At 40.5% G+C, this 21,559-nt stretch overlaps 1 protein-coding gene across 4 annotated transcripts in view; it reads left to right on the forward strand.

Annotated features, from left to right (window-relative positions):
- The window catches only part of ccdc88b (coiled-coil domain containing 88B), a 58,282-nt gene that overhangs the window by 21,365 nt on the left and 15,358 nt on the right, over positions 1 to 21,559 (forward strand). For all 4 annotated transcript variants that reach the window (XM_039619144.1, XM_039619139.1, XM_031750570.2 and 1 more), the window contains 9 exons: positions 1,490 to 2,200; positions 3,802 to 3,981; positions 6,727 to 7,067; positions 7,222 to 7,381; positions 8,928 to 9,299; positions 12,369 to 12,530; positions 13,442 to 13,719; positions 13,867 to 14,010; positions 17,079 to 17,265. In XM_039619144.1, the coding sequence (XP_039475078.1) occupies positions 1,490 to 2,200; positions 3,802 to 3,981; positions 6,727 to 7,067; positions 7,222 to 7,381; positions 8,928 to 9,299; positions 12,369 to 12,530; positions 13,442 to 13,719; positions 13,867 to 14,010; positions 17,079 to 17,265 (2,535 nt within the window). The remainder of the gene's footprint in view (positions 1 to 1,489; positions 2,201 to 3,801; positions 3,982 to 6,726; positions 7,068 to 7,221; positions 7,382 to 8,927; positions 9,300 to 12,368; positions 12,531 to 13,441; positions 13,720 to 13,866; positions 14,011 to 17,078; positions 17,266 to 21,559) is intronic.

Consider the following 21,559-nt stretch of genomic DNA (forward strand, 5'->3'; position numbering starts at 1 on the left):
ATAAAAAGGGATAATGGTATTTATTAATTTTTTTAAATATATACTGAACAACAAGTTAGAGGTGATTATAACTCGTAGGTGGCAACATTTATCAGTGCAAACAAAAGGGTATTTTCCGTCCTTCTTTTCCAGTGAAGCGCTGTCACTGATGACTGCGATACCAGACTAAGTTAATGTGTGAAATTGTTGTCACAACAAGGTACCAGCAGCAGCAGCAACACTATAGTGCAACTGTAGTGACACAGTATTATAGACAGTGCAACAGCACAGGTCAAATGTAAACACAAAGGTTGCCTAGGTAGTGTTATTATGAGTGTTTAACAGTAATTAAAGTAACTCAGCCTCTTCAACAAAGAGTGAAATAAATTTGTAGCGTCAAGATTCAATTCTGATTAAATGATCACCGGAGGCTGACACACAGCTTATTAGTTATTATTAATCTCTGGCTCTCTTCCACAGCATGTCTTCCTCCCCTCACCTATCAGTCGGTCGCGCCATACGGCCGCCCCTCCCTGAGCCTGGTTGTGCTGGAGGTTTCTTCCTGTTAAAAGGGAGTTTTTCCTTCCCACTGTCGCCGCTCATAGGGGGTCATATAATTTTGGGGGTTTTCTCTTTTTTTATTATTGTAGGTTCTTTACTTTGAGGCAACTGTTGCTGTGATTTGGCACCACATAAATCAAACTGAGTTGAATTTGAATTGTATTTCATTGCTCTCAGGCTTCTCTGGGTTTGTGTTGTGTGTGCTAAGTCCCATAAACATATGGCGTTGACTTGTCACTGATGTCACAAGAAAAAACTTTTATATATTTTATTATTGTATTACTGTGGACATTATGATTTGACATTAATATTTTAACACTTTAAATAATAAATAGTAAATATGTTATGATTACAACAACCAGTATGACACGTAAAAGACACTTGAAGGCTGTGCTTTACATTCCCTCAGATGAAATATGGTAATTAAATGTTACTCAGTTCACAACATTACATCACACTACCGTAGCCACAAAAGTTGTATTAAATCAGTGGTAATCAGCTTTTTAGAAGATAATAGAATAATGTTTTGGGTGACTTTTGGTGCCAGTTGTGCAGCTGTTCAGTTGGGCAAACAGTATATTTGATTTCATTTATTTTCTGCGTTACGCTAGAATTTTGAATGGTGCTGCGTGACGGATTTCAGGCATACTGAGTTTTCTGTAGTTATTTGTGTGGAGGAGTGCTTTTATATTGTGTTGTTATAACCAAAGATCATTTAAATCGATCAGTAATTTCCCTGTCTGTCCTTCTTTCGTTTTTCCCTACTTCATTTTCTTTTCTTTTGTATTGAAACTGGATGTATTCTTAGGAAAAGGGGGTGATTTCAGTTTTCTTACCCACCATGCATTCAAGTTCAATCACTGTCAGCACATGAAAGGAAACAGTGACAAAAAAGGGATATTCAAAGCTTTGAAATGTCTCTAAATTTCTCTCCAATTATGCTTTTCAGTTTCAAAACTTGAAGAATGAAAATGCCACTTTGAAACAGCGTCTGGAACAGCTTGTGACCAAACTTCAACACCTAGAAGACAAGAGGAAGGAGGAAGGAATGAAGATGCCTGACAGAGTGGAGGAGGAGGGGGAGGGAAAAAAGGTGGTGAGAGGAGTCCAGGGATCTGAATCCTGCAGGGGAGAGGGGGAAGGAAGGGTTAGGATGATGGAGGAGAAGGAGAAAAGAGGAGAAGTCATCGGGACACACCGTGAAGCTGGAGTTGGTGAAGAGATTCTTCATGTTCAGACGGGAAAAGATGAACCATGTAATGAGGTGATCCAGACCAATAGAAGAGGAGAGGCTGAGGGAGGGCAGAAAGAAAGGGAGAAACAGGAAAAAGAAAGTGAGCCAAAGAAAGAAAAGACTGAATTACCAATAAGTTCAGAGATACAGAAACCATCAGTTGAAGATAAAGTAGAGACTATAGCTACACACCTGGCCGTATGTTCCCTAACTAGTCCTGATATGGAGCTTCTGACAAAACGACTCCAGGAGGCCCAGGAGGAGGCCGAAAGACAGACTAATGTGGCCCAGGACTTGCGCTCTAAGCTGGGAGAGCAGAGCAAGAAAACCTGGGAGGCTGAGCAGCGGCTGGTACTCGTCGAGGCTGAGCTGCAGCGTCTGAAGAAAGCCGGAGAAAGTTTGGTGGAGGCCCGCAGGCAGATAGAGGTATGGCTGGCTGTAGTGGTTAAGTTGGAGACTGTAGAAAGTAGATATTAATCTTTGTTGGTCGGTGAAGCAAGTGAAAACGTGGGCGTTATATTATTGTATAATTGTGTTTATAATGTGTTTCTTGTGTGCAAAGTGCCATCAAATGTTCCCGCTACAACACCCATAAAAAGCAAAAGCTGAAACTGATTTAAAATTGACTGCAAGCCACTTAATGATCGACTCCTTGTGCAGCTATAAACTGCTTTCAGTGCTAAGCACATGTTTAGATCGCTCCTTGGAAATCCCTCTCTGACCACTTGCAGTAATACATCTGTGACTCATGATGGATCTTAGCTTTCATCTTGAGAAAGAGAACACATTTTCTAAGGGAGAGTGGTAAGTGACAAATGTATTGGGCACAAACAATGGTAAATATAGAAAAAAGTCTGGGTTTTCAATGTACTGTGAAAGATGTCACTTTTAAACGTGTCACAGTCAGGGAAAGTTCACGCTTACAGTTACAGTGCAACTCTGCACTAACAGTCTGACTTTGATGATGGACAACTGTATAGAGCGCAGCACTGTAAATGTTAAATAAAATGAATTTTTCCACTGAACTTTCCACTGCTCTTTGGTCTCTGGGTTGTAGCCGAAGATCCTCGTCATGCAACGCTGAGTCAGTTTGATAAAGAAGCTGATGCTTGCTCTCTCCACATGCTTGATGCTCCTGGTGAAGTTGCAGATGTCTCACTGCAAGTGGTCAAAATGTAACAATCCAAACGACAATCCAATAGTGTCGTATGGCTGCACAAACCAATGACTGTGAAGGTGATTTTTAAAGCTCACTCTTAAGTTATTCTGTTATTTTTGGTTAGAAGTATGAGCTGCATGGAGTCATCCTACTACAAAATTGGTATCAAGAAGTTTTTCAGTTTTTTTTAATAATATTGTCTCTGATTATATACATTACAATTAAAGTAACTCTATAAATAACAGAAACAAAGATTCAAAACATTCACACATCAGAATTGTTTTCAGCAATAACATTGGCGTGGCTGTTCACTCCAAACTAAAATATCTACTACAAAAACAGCTTTTATATTGATTGTCATAAAAATTTGTTCAGCCACATGAAAATGTTTAATTTCTTTGATAAGTTTCTGATCTACACTGTCATAATTATCCTACAAAAAGGTGATTTTTGTACTTAGCTGTACTTTGCATTAAATGCATGATGGAAAATATTTGCAAACATGGTGGAACTTGAAGCTCACCAGGTTGCTTTTGTGAGCATTTTTGCATTTCACTCAGGGCAGCAGTGTGCCAGAGTAAACCCTCGCAAAGCTGCAAGAGTATCTGGGATTGTTTGTGCTTTTGCACACTCATCAAACCTGCAATGCACCAACTACAGACCCTTTGTGTTGTTTGCCAGTTAACTGGAATCATTAGCAAATGTATTTACTCAATACTTCCTTCAAAGCCGTAGGTTTGTAGTTCTTTCCTAGAAATTATATATATACAAGACTCATTCAATTACTGGAAAAATATGTTTTCTAGTATTAGTGACTGCACATGCTATACATCGAGCTTTCAGATGTTTCTAACTGCTTTTCTCTCAGGTTCTTCAGTCTGAGGGTCTAGTTATGGAGGAGGAGTTGTGTCGCTTACGAAGCCAAGCAGAGCTTCACAGGATGCAGACCACAATCATCGCCACCCTGGAGGGAGAGCGGGCTACACTCGAGAGAGAAAGAGACATGCTGCGCAGCACCTTGGACACCATGCGCACCGCCCAACGCAAGGTTGGAGAGTACACAGCCACAGACCTGCACACACGATATAAAGACGCCAAATATTTCCATGAACATGGCAGATGACACTGGACTTAAGGGGGAAATAGAAGAAGAAGGGCAGATAAAAAACAGAAGAGTTCAAAATTTTCTTACAGTCAACCTCTGTGATCTCCTTAAATAAAAACATCCCATCTGGATTCCACTTAACCAATAAATTTCAGTATTTCTGAAAGCAAATTCCCTTACTGCACGACGCAGGCTTGACAACATGAAGTGGAACAGTTTTATTAAGCTGTCGGAGATGCATGTTAACATTTTTATCCACCTTATATTGAGCGAGCAAATCAGATTTGAACTGCAGTATTCACATATTGACAAAAATCTCATCTGCACTCAGAGGAGGGAAGCAGGTGAATGTTTTGGTTTGGCTTATTCAGTGCATTTCTGCAGATGGAGATTCAAGCAGAAATCCAACTGAGAGCCACCTTCTTCAGACAGCCCACTTTGGGTCATTGAAGTCTTTGTGAATACGGTGCAATTTAATGTGCAATTTGCAGTAAAAATTTCAACACATAAGAAAAACTGCAAACTAAGGAAAAGAGCACTGCTAAGTCAGCATTAAAGAAATACCTTAAAAGGGATTCATAAATACCTCCCACTCAGAAAACGCTGTATATAACCCTCCATCTGATGGGGTAATATTCTTTGGTGACACCCTCCCAGTTTTTTGAAAGTGAAAACGTCTTTTTTGTGGATGTTTGGCCTAAATGCCTACTAAAATTACTCTGGCTAATAAACTACAATTTTCTTAGGCAAGATTGGATGTTTTTTAACTGTAGACGACATATAATTGACAACCTATTGTAAAAGAACAACACGTTAGAACAAGTGTTTTCTGCTATGATGCATCCCCAAAACCTGTTTTGTGTACATTTAGTTGCTTGCATGAAAAAGTAGTGCAACTCTGGATAGGCTTTTCCTACCGATCTGCCACACTTCTCACGACATCACATCAAACCAGAGATGCATCTTTAAAAACAGTGGCTCATTCTTTTGATTTCTAAACACTAAATCTAACAGCACACTCTCATAATGTAAGAGCTGAGAAAGTACTCTGCTGTCACTTTGGTTTATGAATAAAATAACTTAAGTTGTAAGCCAGCCAGACGTCAGCAGCAACTAAAAATTTGTTCATTTCAATATTTGATGTTTTAGCCCATGAAACAGAATGGTTTCTATCTACATTCGAGGTAGACTTCACATCCCGACCACCAGCAGGAAGAGCAGAGAGCCAGAATTCATGAGATTAAAACAGTGCATGTTAAATGAATCATGAAGTGTACTTCTTTCAGCTGTAGGCGTGAGTAAAACCAAAATAGGAACTCACGTCTCATCCTCGTTCTCCCCTTTGCTTCCCTGTCGTTGTGTACGTTTACTGAACTGGTTTGTATTGAAGCATGTTTTTTCAAACCCCTCATATATTCTGGAAAAAATGATCAGATTTTCTGCTAAGTAATGAGATTTAGTCCACAATCTGGAGGACGCTGTTTTGTGTCTAGGAAATAAAATAAATGTACTCAATATGTTTTCTACTTTTTAAAAATACTTTCTATAGGGCTTTGAAAGTGTTTCTGAATTGCATTGTTTACATCCACGTTTGATGATGTGGAGGGGTGCAGTAATGTGAAGTATGGTTATTCTCCCGTAGGCGGCAAAAAATGTACATTTACTCAAGTGCTTTAAAGTACTCTTGACATCCCTGTACTTTCTATTTCGTCCCTCTTTTTACATCCTCTTCACTAAAGTACAGGATTTAATAAATTAGGTGAATTTCCCTAACAGGATTTAAAGGTGAGCATTTTAACATTCAGGAAAATAATTATAGACCAGAGTAGAAATATCTAACCACTGCCATGTAACAGATGAGCAAACAGTTCCTGTTATGCAGAGGTCCTTTAAGTAAAACTGACAGAGTCCAAGCTGCAGTTTGGTTTCAAGGTAAATTAATGTTTATTGTTTTCAATAGTCTGAAAACTTTTGAATTACTTATTTTTGAGCTGTATTTTAAAAATGTATTATTGTTGTTTTAATCGAATCAAATGCGAGGACCTAAAAGCAGGGCACACAGCAGGAGGCGGGACTAATGAAAGCTGTGGGAGCTACAGAAATCCACCAGGTACCAAAGATCTCAGAGTATTAGCAGATAAAGTGCCCAAGGTGCAATTAAAAGGCACAAAACTTAAACAAGGTCCAGCCCGGGTTGACTTGAGGACTTGTGAGGTGCACTGGGGCCTGGCCCAAAACAAACAATGCCGAAAGGAAAACAGACATCATGACAAATAACTAGAGAAGGGACTATAAATACATGGAAAACCAACTCACTATAATAACACAGGGGAAACTAAATAGGGCAGGAAAGGCACATACAGATAACAGCTGACTCTTAGAGTAAAGCAACTGCCAAAATGAAACAGGAAGTTACTATAAAATAACAAGAAACAAAAAGAGGGAAACAGAGAAGATGAAGTGAAGAGAAAAACACTAAAAAACACGAGGGATGAAAACTACAAAAGTAGTAGAATCAACAACCCAAACGCAAAACTGTGCCAGTGGTTTAATTTTTGTACTCTGATAAAGTTAATTTTATGTTTATTGCTGGTTTTATTGGCCACATGCTTTTGTGTTGTCTGTTGCACTTTCCTCTGTGATTATGGGGGACTTATTTAAAGCGGGCTGTGTTTTCTCTTTTGCCAGAGTGACCAGTTAGAGCTCACTACTCAGACTCTCAGAGCAGAGCTGGAGCGTCAGGGCCGCAGTTTGGAGACCTCACGCCGTCGCGAGGAGGAGCTGGAGGCAGAGCTCCGCGAGGCTACCCTAGAGGCTGAATCTCTGGCCAGGGCACGAGATCAGGCTCTGCTGGAAGCTTCACGGTTAGAACAAGAGAAAGAGGTGTGTCAGTCAGAGCTGGATGGCCAACGGAAGGAGGGCAGGCAGAGAGAGAGAGAAGCGGGGAGACTGAGGCAGCAGCTGGAGAGCACAACCCTGGCCCTGGAGCACAGCAACCAGAGAGCCTGTGCTCTGGATGCTGAACACAGGTACACACTCCTAAGGACATGGAGTTAACCTTGATCATGCAGTTAACTTTATAAGGCACCAGAGACAGCACTGTGCTGAACAGTACATTTATCTTTAATGTCAACTCTGTCTTATGCAACCAGTGTCTAAACTGTGTTTGTGGTGTGTGTGTAGACGTGTGTGTCAGCAGCTGTCTGAGTCCAAGGAGCTCTGCGCTCAGCTGCAGGACCTGGAGAAAGAGCTCAGCTTTCGATTAAGCAGCATGGAAGAGGGTAAACAGCAGCTGCAGGAGCAGTATGCAGAAGCACAGGCCAAGATTAGCGCACTGTCCCAGGTGTGTATGTGTGACGTGGTACTATAGTTCCTGACGGTAAGCACTGCTGCAGGGATGTGGTGGAAAATTCACAGGCAGCTCAGCAGTGGAAATTACTATTATTACTGAAATGAATTCAGTGTGTTCACACCGGAAAAATAATGAGAAATGCAGAAGATTCAAATTGTATTTTTTTTATCTGTTGATGGACACTGTAGTCCCTCAGTACAAAGCATAATGAAAATGGAAATGGTGCTCAAAACTGGAAAAAGGAAAACAGGAACACCTTATTTACTACAACATAAAGTGAAGTATGCATACTTGAAATGTTTGTTTAGTTGCATTTGAGTGTGGATTTTATATACTGTGTGGCGGTCTCGGTAATTCCCACAACGGAATGAAGAAAATGATGTTGAATACTTTCTGCTAACATTAGAAAAAACTATAAAAATAAATACATTCTGAAAAACTCAAAATCTTGTACACTAAGTAACTAAACAATTATGTATTAAGCTGAATTACTACACTCATTTCTAGATCCATATTGTTTATTCTTTTATTCTATGTTAGAGTAGCTGGTGTGAATTCAAATAAGAGATACTGTATGTAATTCTTGTATAATGTAAACAGAATTGGTCGTAGCGCGGAACCCTGTGGAACTCCATAATGAGCTTTAGGACGTGAAGAGGATTTCCCATAGATAGATAGATAGATAGATGGATAGATGGATGGATGGATGGATGGATAGATAGATAGATAGATAGATAGAATTCTATCTATCTATCCATTCTAAGAAAACAAAGATTCAGCACTTGTTAGGCAATGTTCTAGTGGTGTATTCTAGTTGTTTATTATAGTTATTTGCCTACTAATTTGCTATCTAATTACTAACTTATATTAATTATGATGTAATGTTATTAGATTGAACCACTATAGGACCACAACTAGTATCAAACTACTCACATGAGGACTGGTTCTCACACAGACTAAGAACATGGTGCAAATGGGTGATAGATGAAAGAAAAAACCAACATAAAGTTTCCTAGGAAGGTGTTGGATTACCACATATTGAACAGAACAGCTTTAATATTCTTTGGCATTGATTTCCCAAGAGACTAAAGTCTGGAGGGATGAAACACCACACGTTCACAACATAATCTCTCATTTGGTGTTTTAATAATAATGCTTGTGAGCGCTGAAAATGTCCTGATGGTGTTGAGCTAGGTTGCAGTGTACAGACTGTGAAGCCATTATTTCCAGATATATCAAACCACTCTGACCTCACTTGTCCTATTCATGATGACATCTTACTCCCATGAAGACTGAAATGTTTTATCACTGCACAACCGTGATCAACAACTTTGTATTGATTTGAACTGGCCTGTCCCTCTAAGGGGACGAGTGTACTAATGAGAAAATACATGGGTGCATAAGGACTGCTGAATCAACAAACTTTTGTGGGGAAAAATGTATGTAGTTTAGATTAGTTTTTTTTGTGGTGTTTACAGCAAGTTCCAGAGATTTTAATCTTTACACTTTCTCGCTGTCTCTTTCTCTCTCTTATCAGGATCTAACCCGTGAGCAGGCTCGTTCTGAGAAACTGGCCACTGAAGTGGAACACCTGAGCCAGAAACTACAGCGATCCGAAGCCGAGCGGCAGTCGGCAAAAGATTCTCTCCACCAGTCACAGGAGAGGATAGAGTCTCTCTCCCAGCGCCTAAAGAAAACTGAATCTCTGCAGTTAGAGACGAGGAGGGAAAGTGCAGAAGTGAAGAGTGCGCCTAATTCAAATTCAGAATCGACAGACAAGCAAGATATGTCACCTTCGGATCAAAGCCCCGAGGCTGCCAAAGGTTGTGACCTTTCCACGACCCGTGATCATTTCACGGGGGAGGCAGAGAGGCATCTCAGTGAGAGGGTGATCGAGCTGGAAAAAGAGGTCTGTATTTGAATGTGTGAGTGGGTGTTTGGGGGTTGGTGTGGGGGCTCGGTCTTCCCTGTGAGGGAGATGATGTATATTATGTTGAAATTCTTGCTCTAGGGATTCTCGAGGACGATCAGCTCACAGTGGGCCACTTCCCAGAGTGCAGCACTTTATTTCCAAAACTAGTGCTTTATCTCTGCTCATCGGTTTTAAAATGTCACCCCGGCTACTGTTAATCTTCCTTATCTCCTCTGCTGCTTTTCTGCTTAAGCTCTTACTGTCTCTCTCTCACACTCACACATACTCTCTAACATCAAGCTGCGAGGGGCGCTTCCAGCATTGCCAAGGTCACAAGTTTCACCTGGTGTGGCTCTCAGTCAGAACGTTATTATGTCAGTGCTTTCAGGTTTTGTACAGTAGATTAGTCTAGATGAACTAAGGCACAAACAGATCCGGGCTACATCCTGGTCCCACTTACACTTATTAATACACAAACAACGACTGCGGATGCAGACATCTTCACATCTAAAAATGCAAGAATGCTCTACTTAAGTACATAGAATTAATAGCTGCACTGTCCTAAAATATTAAAAGTGGAAATTATGCAGGAAAATGGCTCCTGTGTGTGATATAGTGTGCAGGATTGTTAATACTAAAGCTAAAGTAGCATTTTAATGTTCACTCCTTACTGGCTGTAGCTGCTGGAGGTGGGAGCTCATTTTCACCTATTCGTACACGCTTGGTCATAACTGAGTAGGCACCCCCTTGAGTGTCAAACAATAAAACCGAGTAGACCTGTCATCATAGGAGAAGAAACAAAAAAGTATTACCTCCTTCTAAGCTTTTTTTTTGTTGCTTTTCTTGAAATATTAGGGTTAAATTTCACCTTTCTGGGCCCCTGGGTTTCTTATAAATGAAACCATATGAGAAGCTGAGATGAGAAATCACTCTTTGGTGAAGCATGACACCAAGTTTTATTCATAAAGCATCACAAGCTAGAATCATTGGTTTCTATATTTCATAAGCTGATGCAATAGCACTATTAAGATCAACTGTAATCTGAAGCAAAGAAGCGAGACGCTCTGATATACTAACTCAACAAGTCTTTATTGGGGTACACAAGTTGCAGAAGTGAGGAGGATGAGGTGAAGCAAAATCATGGAAGAGCTGTGCTGGCAGAGGGTGAATGAATATGGTGAGCATGGCAGTTAGAACAGATGAGCAGGTGAGGGTGGCTGTAGCTGTAGAATGAAAGCTGGCCCAAGCTGAATGGTGAGAAGTTGGTAAACAAACACGGGGAACAAAAGCTAAACTGAAGATGAAGGCCTGATGTAATTACCACAATAGCTCTGTGGTGGAGTTGGCCTGAACTGCAGGATGATGGGTAAATGAACCACCAATCTGCACACTGATTGGGAGAACAGGAGATAACAATCCATGTCTGACACACACAAATAGAAACAAGACAAACAGGCAAGGAAAACAAACAGGAAATAAGAAGCGTGTGAGCAGCAGTTCTCTGGGAGAAAATACCTCGCTGCTGCCAGAGGTCAGAGGAGAACAGCCAGACTGCTTCTAGCTGATAGGAAGCCAATCGTAACACAAATAATCAAATGTTACAACCAAGGTATGCAGAAAAGCATCGCTGAAGGTGCAACCTTAAAGCAGATGGGTTACAGCAGCACAAGACCACACGGCGTGCCGCTTCTGTCATCTAAGAACAGGAAACAGAGGCAACAGTTCACACAGGCTCACCAAAATTTGATGATAGAAATGAAAAAAATGCTGTTTCATCTGATGAGTATCAGATTTCTTCTCCAACATTTGGAAGGTAGGGTTAGAATTAGGCTAAAATGAAATGAAAGCATGGATCCATCCTTCCTTGTGTTCAGGCTGGATGTGATGTGAGAGGGTATTTTCTTGCCAGACTTTGAACTCCTTAGTACTCCTATCTGAGTATTATTGCTGACCATGTCCATTCCTTCATCATGATAGTGCACTCATCTCCTCATGGCTGTTTCCAGGAGCATAACGGACCATGTCACAAAGCTCAGATCATCTCAAACTGGTTTCTTGAACATGACTGAGTTCACTGTACTGTCACCATATCTCAATCCAGCAGAGAACCTTTTGGTAGAATTAGTGAAATCTGCAGCAACCGTGTGTAAGTGTATCATGCGAGTTTGGACCAAAATCTCATAGAAATGTTTCCAGCACCTTGTTTAATCTGTGTAACAAAGAATTAAGGAAGCAGTGAAGGCAAAAAGGGGTCTAAATCAGTGCTAACAAGGTGTACCTAATAAAGTGACCAGTGAGTGTAGTTATTTTGTGCCACTGACATCAGAAGGGAGAGAGCTAGGATGATGAAGTAGGAGAAAAATCTAAAAGTGACTGTAATAAAAAGTAGAAATCCCCTGTGTAGCACTATGAGTCAGTCAGCAGTACATGAAGACTCCACAGTGGGGGAAAAAAGAACAACCCCACACCAAAACTGAGCTCTAGACTCTCTAGACGATGCACACATGAAATGTGTTGTCGCTCTTCCAGTACTTGCAAATAAAATGTTCAAATAAAATCGCAGCGTAGGGGGAGTACAGCTGACTTGTTGTTTGCAGCAAGTTAATTTTAATTTTGGGAAATACACCAGATTTTACACCCTCAGCAATTTATAAGGTGGTTTTCTTTTCATTTCTAAACTACCCGCCTGTGTGCCAAATCAACACATTCCTTTATTTATCAGAGCAGATTGCACCGAATCATGTGTCATCAATAAATACGCAGATTTTCTGATTGGACCATTAAAGCATGTGGAAAGATTGCACTGACAGAAATCTCGCGTAAACAACAGATGTGAACTAATGAAATATAATTTTTAACATTTATGTCAGACACAGGAGGAATTTCATCTCTGTGTTTATAGAGTGACACAAATGTCGCATAAAGATGCTACCTGACTGAGAGCACTTTAAAAGGTCAGCGGCAGAGTCTGCCCATGTTCAAATATTATGGATGTTTCCAGAGCCAAATGTAGCACAGTGTGTGACGCATTATAAAAATGAAAGAAGAGATTTTTCTCCCCCTCAGAAAGCGGTGGCGGCTGCAGAGCATGAGGCTTTGCTGACGAGATTGTCTCAGTCCCAGGAGGCTTGTAAGCACCTTGAGGAGCAGCTGGAGGCTCTGCGTCGGAACTCCCTCAGCCTGCAGGACTCCTGCACCAGACTGCAGACGCTCAACACACAACTACAGGTGACCTAACACACAGACACAGAGCGTGGTTATGGCTGAAGTTGATTTGTTCAAAAGTGCACCGTGTTTTTAAACCTTTTGTCTTCCTAAAGTGAAACACATTCAGTCTTTGTGCAATGAATTTTGACGTAAAGTGCGCAGGGACCTGTTACATTATTGGACATTATTTCATATTTGTATTTGCTCTAATGTAGGGAGTAAGATGACAGGCTCAGTGCCAGTGTCATGTCTGTGTCTGGCGCCAGAAGCCAGGTAGATTAGCACTGGCTTAAGAGCAGAAAACTAGAAGAAACAGCCCATCTGGCCCTCTCCAAAGGACAAAAACTACACCTACCAGTTTTTTTAAAGCTTACTAAGTATCCTTTATGTCAGACTGTCCGGTTTGGGATCATAATGCCTCGTTGTCTGACATAAATTTATTGTAAACTGTTCTTATTGGAATTTGTTGCTCAGAGAGAAAGGACAGCTGTGATGAATGTCTTCATAAGAGATGGAGAAAATATTCCAGTGAAGAAACGGGTAGTTAAACAGATTCTGTGATCCGTTTTTATCAGATTGATGATCTCATCCAATGGAGGATACAGGAAATGATCCACCGTTTTTTAGACAACAGAGGCCGATCGGAGTGTTTTTAATTCATCCTGCTGACTGGCTTGTGATTGCTCTGGCTTTATACTTGGTATCAGTCTATTTATAAAACTCAGCAAGAAAGTGGAAACTACCAAAATGTCAAACCATTTCTTTAAGGGCCCAGTGCTGCACACATAATATCTTGTTTAGACCCATGGCAAAAGGTTAATAAACTAACTTTCAAGCTTGTTGGCTTTCAGCTCAACCTTTTGAAATTGCTAAAATTACAGACATGGTCTCTCTGTTTTCTGTCACATACACACACATACACACAAACATAGGTGGAGCAAGCGTCACTGAGCTCCCAGCATGCAGCGCTGCTTGCGCGTTGCAGTGAGAGCGAGGCGCGGTGTGCCACCTTAGAGGCCGAGTCAAAGGTGTGGGCGCGGGAGCGAGAGGAGTCCGTGGCCAGAATGGACGCTCTGAGGCGGGACCACGATAGGATGACGGCGTTGCAGCAGCGTCAGGAGGTGGAGCTGGAGGAGCTGGTGGAAAAGCACTCTCAACTGAGGAACAACAATCGCAGCCTGGAGGCCCAGCATCGAGAGCTGGAGGGCAGGTACAAACACTCACGGACCTAAAGACATGAAATCTTCACTTTGAAGATTTGTGACATATTTTCCATGTTTGAAAGGACTTCTTTTAAATCTCCCCCAAAATTAAATATGCACAAAAACAAAAAAAATCCTGTGCTTGAAACGTTAAGGTACAAGGAGCTCTTGGATGGCAAAACCCAGCTGGAGGAGAGAGAGCGGGAGATGAAGACGGAAAGAGAGAAGATGGAAACGGAGGCCCAGAGGAGGCTGGAGAGAGAACGAGAGCTGGAGAGGCTGAAAGAAGACAATGACAGGTAACAAATCCAGTCAGGGATCTGATCATCCTTTCACAGCACTCGTGTTCATTTGAATACGAGGAGCAGCAGCAGCAGTAATGTCTCTATATGAAGCACAGCGAGCAATACAAGAATCAATTTGAATGCAAATGTACTATATAACGTGCAGAATGCATTTTTGTTCCAGATCTAAATCCTCTGGGCTGAGCACGAAAAAACGAAGTTATAGTGCAAAAAAAAGAAAGACAAGAAAAAGAGATAATAATAATTTTTTTCAAGGTTTCTTTCTAAAAGCAGACACGCAAGAGAAATTTATAAAAAGCAGCCTTTTAATAAACCATTTCCTTCGTTATAAACATTTTGTGTCTTTTGAAGCCGCAGATCAGGCTTACTGAAGTTCGAGACCATTTTGAACACTTCTCATTATATTTTCTCTTAGTGACTGATTGATATACAGTATGATAATAATGGCCACAATCATAAGATACTTGTTTGACATAATTAGTTAATCAACCATCATCATCTTTTTGATGCAATTGATTACTGACTGCTTGTTGCAAACACGTGGCTGCCAAGGCAGGAAACAAAAACCTCCTTTGGTGGTTTTTAGACAGCATTTAACTAAAAATACTGTACAAAACACAAAAATACGATATTAAATAGATTAAAATTAGACTTGTGTATAATGTAGCAATTTATTTCAGTTGTTTGAGTAATTTCTTGACAGTGGCTATGACCTATATTTTGAGGAATATATTAAATGATGGGATGAATCAGATGTAGTGATGAACCTGCAGATTCTGCTGCTCTAAAGTGAGTTTCAGCTCATTGTTTACTTGTCTGGCTGTCTTTCTGTTTTGGTTCAGCCTCGGCTCTCTCATTGTCTTTTTTTTTTTCAGCAATAGCAGGTATTTGTAACAGAAAGCACATCTCTTGAAAACATTGTACACTACCTGCTCAGTAGGAAGCCAAACTGCAGGCGGGCGAGGTTAGCGACTAGCTGGTAAACATATTAGAACTGAAGAATCAGACATTCCAACCAGGAGTTGTTATAACAATTCAAAGAGAGGGAAAGTTCCTCGGATGGACAGGAACAAGTTTAAATGAAGAATAACGTTGCTCCATGGCTGTGGTTAGTTAACAAGTGGCTTTAAAATGCCAGTGTTGTATTTACCTAACATAACTTATTTCTTCTGCCCTTAAGTGGCCAAAAACTCATTTCCAGAGTCTCACCTTTTTACACAGTAAATATTTTGAATTGTCACAGTGGGGAAAGCACAGGTGGAATTAATGACTGGCCAGCAGCGCAAAAACCAGAACATCCCCAATGTGGAATTTAGCCATGTGTGCCTTTCCTGTAGTCAAACTGTCCAATGTGAGCACTTTTGTTTTCTCTATTTGCAGTTGAATTATATTTGGCTTCTGAACTGTACTCTCTGGTCATTTTATTAGGTACAGTTGTTCAACTACTTGTTAAAAACTGATCGAATCATGTCAGCAAGTCAGTGCATTTGAACTTCAGAAGGTCGAGACTACTTTCTGAAGTTCAAACTGAGCAGCAGATAAGGAAGAATGGTGATTTATGTGACTTTGAACATGGCATTTTGTTGGAGTATATCAGAATATATCAGAATCAGACAAACAGATTTGACCACAAAGCCGTCTCCAGGGTGAATAAAGCAACCTGATATCACAGCATGAAATGGATACGCATGCAGAAGTTGTAGTACCAGCAGGTGGAGATAATTGATTTAAGTAATCAAAGTATGAAGTACATTTCAGTGTGTTTCTAGGCCAGAAATGATTACGCTAGGTGGCTGATATGTTTTTCCATGTAAATGTGTTAGTAATGTCTGTCTAAATGCTTTCCTGCGATTATTTTCACGTTGGGTTGAAATAAAATATCTCCCTCTGCTGGTACTGCAGCTTACGCAATGCCTGCATCCATTTCACACTTTGGAGAGACACAAGCGTGAAATCACGTTGAAAACATGGTGGACCGGTCTGTCATGCTTTTAGGGTTGTATAAAGGTCAAAAAAAGAGAAAATATCCAGTGAGCAGCGGTTCTAGGTTCAAGGTGAAAATATGTTGTTGACGCTAAAGGTCAGAGGAGAATGAGCTAATTAGGAAGACAACAGTTTCTCCAATAATGACTGATCACAACCAAGGTATGTAGAAGAGCATTTTTGAGTGATGGGCTATAAAAACGGAAGACTACACTAGAACCCTCTCCTGTCAGTGGGATCTCGTGTAAGAACAGGAAACTGAGGCTACAATTTGCATAGGCTCGCCAGAATTGGACAACAGAAGGTTGGAAAAATGTGACCTCCATGAGTCTGGATTTCTGATCCAGCACGTGGATGGGAGGGTCAGAAAATGGCATGAACAGCATAAATGTATTTCGTCTTCTTAACACCAACTGAGCATTTTTTTTAAAAACAACAGCCTACCTGAGAGTTACACTGACCATGTCCACCCTTTATCATTTATTCATTTGGCCAAACAGAAGAACTTTTGGGTGTAGTGGAATGGGATGTGCAGCAGACAAACTGTGTGATGCTATCATATCAATATGGACCAGAATCTCTGAGGAATATTTCCAGCACCTTGTTGAATCCATGCGATTAAAAATTAAAGCAGTTCTGGAGGCAAAACAGGGTCCAACATAGTATCAGCAAAGTGTACCTAATAAAGTGTATGTAATATAAAAAGTTTGAAACTGAACTTGAAGTTTCTACTTTAATATGACTGTGACTGATTTGTTTTAATGTATATAAAATACTTACCTCCAAAATTATTATGTGAATATTGTATAATTTTCCTATCAGTGATGTTTTCATCTTATTGCAGTTTTTCCGTCCTCATTACACAATGATACCGAGATGATTACTCCTTTTTCAAACAACGCCGAATGAATTTGCTCTTTAAACATTTTGTCCGAGATAATATCTGTTTGTTGTTGTCTGGCTTTGTGTAGACTCCTTGTGTTGGATAATAACACAGTGATCTTCAATCAGAGAGTAAACAATGACACAAAGCACTTTACGAGAGCGCATAACAGTGGCCGTGCGTGTCGATGTTGCAGGCTGCAGGCCCACCAGAAGGAGTGGTTGGCGTCACAGGCGGAGCTGCTGGCTCAGGGCTCGGTGCTGAGGGCAGAGCTGAACGCCTCCCAGCTGGAGAGGACTCGGTTGGAGGGCGAGCTCAGTGCCCTGAAGGAAACACACCAAAGCCTGGACCTCAGCAACGCTCGGCTTACCAGCCAGTACCAGGTATGAGCGGATACACAGAAATGCATCCACACACACACACCAACACACAGCAGATACTGGTGACCTCTATGCAAAATAGGATTAAGTGCTTCACAGTGGAGACATAACACTCTTGAAATAAAAGAAATGCATCTAAAGCATCACTGGGCAATTAAACAACATTTATTAGGAATTCACTGCAGGTTTTAGAGAGCATTTTACATAGTTCAGGTCTGGGTTGAGCATGTCTCATATCATCAGTGGGGAACAACGGCTGACTGATTTCTAATACATGATTCAAAGCTAATTTCAGCTTGACATGTCAGACAAAAGTGATACATTGGTCCAAACAGTAAATGAATACCAAGTAGCTAATAAAAAGCAGGGGCATCTTTTGCCTTCCAAACAGCTTTATCCTTCTGCGCAGTGCTGTCAAGCCATCACTGAGTATTGTTAAAATTGTTTGAGGGATAAAATTGGTGCAAACTGTCTCACTATAAAAGGCTTAAAAAGTCAGCCAGCAGATGTTTTGTCCTGCTGCTTCATCCAGCTGCTCATGAAACCGCTCCTGAATCACCTGCTGCTTTAAACGCTGCTAGAGGACGTTTGGTCTGTCAATATGGAGATGTGTAGAAATACACAAAATAGTTTGAGGAGAGCAGACAGGTGCCGACTATTCAGTTTCTTTTCTTTGACAAAACCTTGAGTCTTAAAAGAGGGAACCTCATGAAAAACTACTTCATCTAAATATAATGTTGGGTGTTAAAGTTACTGCTCAAAAATGGAGGACAACTCCTGGATCTGCTTAAATGATTTATTGACAAGTTCAAGAAACTGCAAACAGAAACTCAATTGAGGGGCCAAGAGGGGGGTCTGTGGGAAGGAGAGGCAGCAGGCGGGGAATTGCAAACATAAGTAAATGTAGACAGGGTCGGTGGTGGTGCACAGGAGGAGATCTTGCTGAAGCAGAGGGAGAAAAACCACGGGTCATCCCAAACGGAAAAAAACACACTGGAAATCTTCAGGAGACTACAGCGAGTAAACACTAGAGAGCTTGAACAATAATACCACTCAGCCAGCAGAACGATCTGGCGAGACTGGTTGGATAGAGAGGGGTTTAAATGCAGAAGGAGAGTGATTGATGATTGAGCCAGGTGAAACCAGTCGCAGCCACACCTCTGCAGACAATGCAATGCTGAGAGGTAGGCAGAAAGTAAGAGGAGAGAGAGCCAAATGATGAGGAAAAGATAGACGGCAGGTCGGCGCTGGAGGTGAAAGGGACCACAAATAATCAGATAAGCTTAGCTTAGCATGAAGGTTGCATACAAGTCAACAGCTACAAAATCCACATACCAGTAAATTAATGGTTCAGTGGGTTATATTGCTTTTCATGTGAGTTTATGGGAAGTAATGGGTAGCTAACAGTGAAGTAACTCCACCCAGCCAACAAAGATTAAAGATTAGAACATACAAGAAATAAAAAGCAATAATGTGTTAATGAGTTTCAGACTTTGTGTTGGGAGGCTTTTGCTCTTTAAATTGAATCATTTTCATGACCGATCGCTCCAACAGTTCAGGTGCTAAGATGCTGGTGGCCACAGGATACAGTAGGTTCCCCCATATAAATATGTAATAACAATCAAGCCAAATTTGCTGCCTGCTGTGGACAAAAACACTGAATATGCTGTCAGTGTGTGATAACTCATCTAACTACTAGGGATGGGAGTTTAGAGATTCTGATTCCATTATCAGTACAACTTATCGATTTGATTCCTTATTGATTCTCATTGGTTCTGCTCTGAGATTAACCGTTATTGCTAAACAGCATTAAAGACATTGAATGTGTGCAAATTAATTGCATACTGTGTCATCAAATGTTTGGGGGTATTTTCCTTCTTTATTGTGATCAGTGTTGGGGTCATTACGCATGCGTGTTACACATACATATGTGTATGTACTTTATGTGTACATATGTGTATTACACATATAATGTATTACACAGAACTCTTAAAAGTAATTCACTGTGTTACTTAAATATTCCCAGGAGAAAGTCATTTGCTACACTTTACATTACTTTCGCATTTTTCAATAAAATGACCTGAAATGCATTGTCTCATAATTCCCAGTTAACAATATAAACCCGAAGCTAAAGCCCCACAAACCAACACAAATCACTATCCTAATGAGGACACACATATGGTCTTTTTCATAGTATTTAGGTATGAACACAAAGCCGACAGCACAAAACAAAGATGAAAATTAGCACAAAGAGGCTTTAAAGCGATCGCCACAGTGGTTCTACTGTAGAAACATGAACAGGTAGAAACGGAGGCTGCAGCCTGACTGTTGAAGTTCAGGCTCTGGCTGCTGGGTGGGGTCAGCATTCAATCAGCTTTAACATCACTCTGGGTTCTTGGCTAGCTTAGCGTTAGCATGCTGTCTGTGCAGGTGTTTGCAAAGAGCTGAAGTTGTGTTAGCACTATAGTGCAGTTGTTTCTGTCCTGGATACAGTTTCCACTTTACCATCACACTCTTGTCCTTGTGTGCAACAAAAATAAAAGTCATTTCTCTATCCACACGAACTGAAATCTGCTGACTGTAGCACAAGTCCAAATGTAACCAACAGGCAAGCAGACTAACAATTACAAGGAACTGAACTACTGGAAACCAGTTCTCTACAAGAATTAAAACTTTCAATCTTACAAGGTTGCAGGTTGCTATATTTCGTTAGACTTCACTGATTACAGAGTATATCCCACATGAGTATTTAGGCTAATGCATTCATACACACTTTAAAAAAAAGGTTTGAAAAGCCATGCAGCTCAGGGTCTTGATTTGTGGATGACAGCTCACGTGTCTGAAGAGAATAAAAGCTCGCTACAGAGTAATTTGACTTCATGTCAGGGTTAACTGGTTAAGCAATTAATGAAGTCAACACTGCTTTTCCCCTTGCATAAATGCCCACAAAGCTCCATCTACTTTAGGCAATCCTACAGAGTCTGTAGGATTCTGATGGAGCTTCAGTGAACAGTAAATGGATCAACAGATACACCTCTCCGGTCCTGTGTCATGGTGGATTTTTTCCTTTTTCTCAAGGACATGACTTTCAGATGTAGATACGTTTATTTCAGGCCTGACACGTCTTCTTTTGTCCTCCACTTGTCCATTTTCCTCAAATTATTTAAGGACACAGTGCACACAACGCCAGACGTGTCACGTTTTGAGCTAACAGCTCTTTGGGAATCACCTTGTTGGTGCAAATATGCTATTTTGTGCCTGTCAGTCTGTGTTATCTTTGACATTTTTCATAGATTCAACTAAAGAAATGGGAACAAATTATGTGCTTTTTGCAGCACGCCGCTAGTAACAAATTGCCTAAAATTACAATCCAAAATTGGTTCTTTGTTAAGTTGTCTGTTATATGTGGACACAAAACTGCTAGGTGCATTTGCTATGTTTGAATGATGATGGTTAGAATTATGTGGTTCTACAAAAAAACAACAAAAACAAAAAACAGTCCTCTGAAAATGATCAGGTACAAGGACTGGATTAAAACTAAGTGAAAAACAGACCTTCTGAAAGCCTAAAGAAGTATTGCTCAAGACCACTTTAAAAAATTACAAGAAATTTTGGCTCCTTGCAAAGAAAATATAAAGAAACTGAGGCGTGACTCAAGAGTTTTGCAATGTGCAGTACAGTAAAGAGGGTTTTTTGAGGCTTCCTGGATTTGAAGATTGTTTGTGTGAGTGAAAGCGAGGTTCCTATCATAAATGACAAATGAATGCATTAACACACACAAATGACACTCTTTATATAATCATTGTGAGGATTTTATCTTCCTAAATCATGTCATTATCTACTCAAGGCCAGTTCTGCCCCCCACAGTAGGTTGATAGGTTTGTATACTGGGAAGCAGAAGTCCAGTCTTCTCATTACGCTATAATATGGAGAGAAAAGTTAACAAAGTTCATCCTGGAGTCTGTGGACCCACAATTAACTTGTTGCAGCAGCTGTGCTAACTAATGGGCCTTGACTGAACAGGACTGGGGTTATGAGAACGAAATAATTGGAAACAGATTCACAAATAGGAAATTATAAGAGGTGCCCACTAAATGTGTGGCCATACCTTATTATTAATTTTTTTGTGATCTTAATAGTTATAAGTGTTTGAGAGTGTAGGATTTAATAACGTGGTTTAAAAGCATTCTTTGTGAATTTCTAAGCTTAATATCTTCACTTAACTAGATTTCTTAACTAATGCTCGTTTTTTGTGTAGACAGCTCCACAGAGCAGCTGTTGTAATTTCCTTTCTTCT

Source organism: Oreochromis aureus, linkage group 2 (assembly GCF_013358895.1).
Source record: "Oreochromis aureus strain Israel breed Guangdong linkage group 2, ZZ_aureus, whole genome shotgun sequence".
Taxonomy (NCBI): Eukaryota; Metazoa; Chordata; class Actinopteri; order Cichliformes; family Cichlidae; genus Oreochromis; species Oreochromis aureus.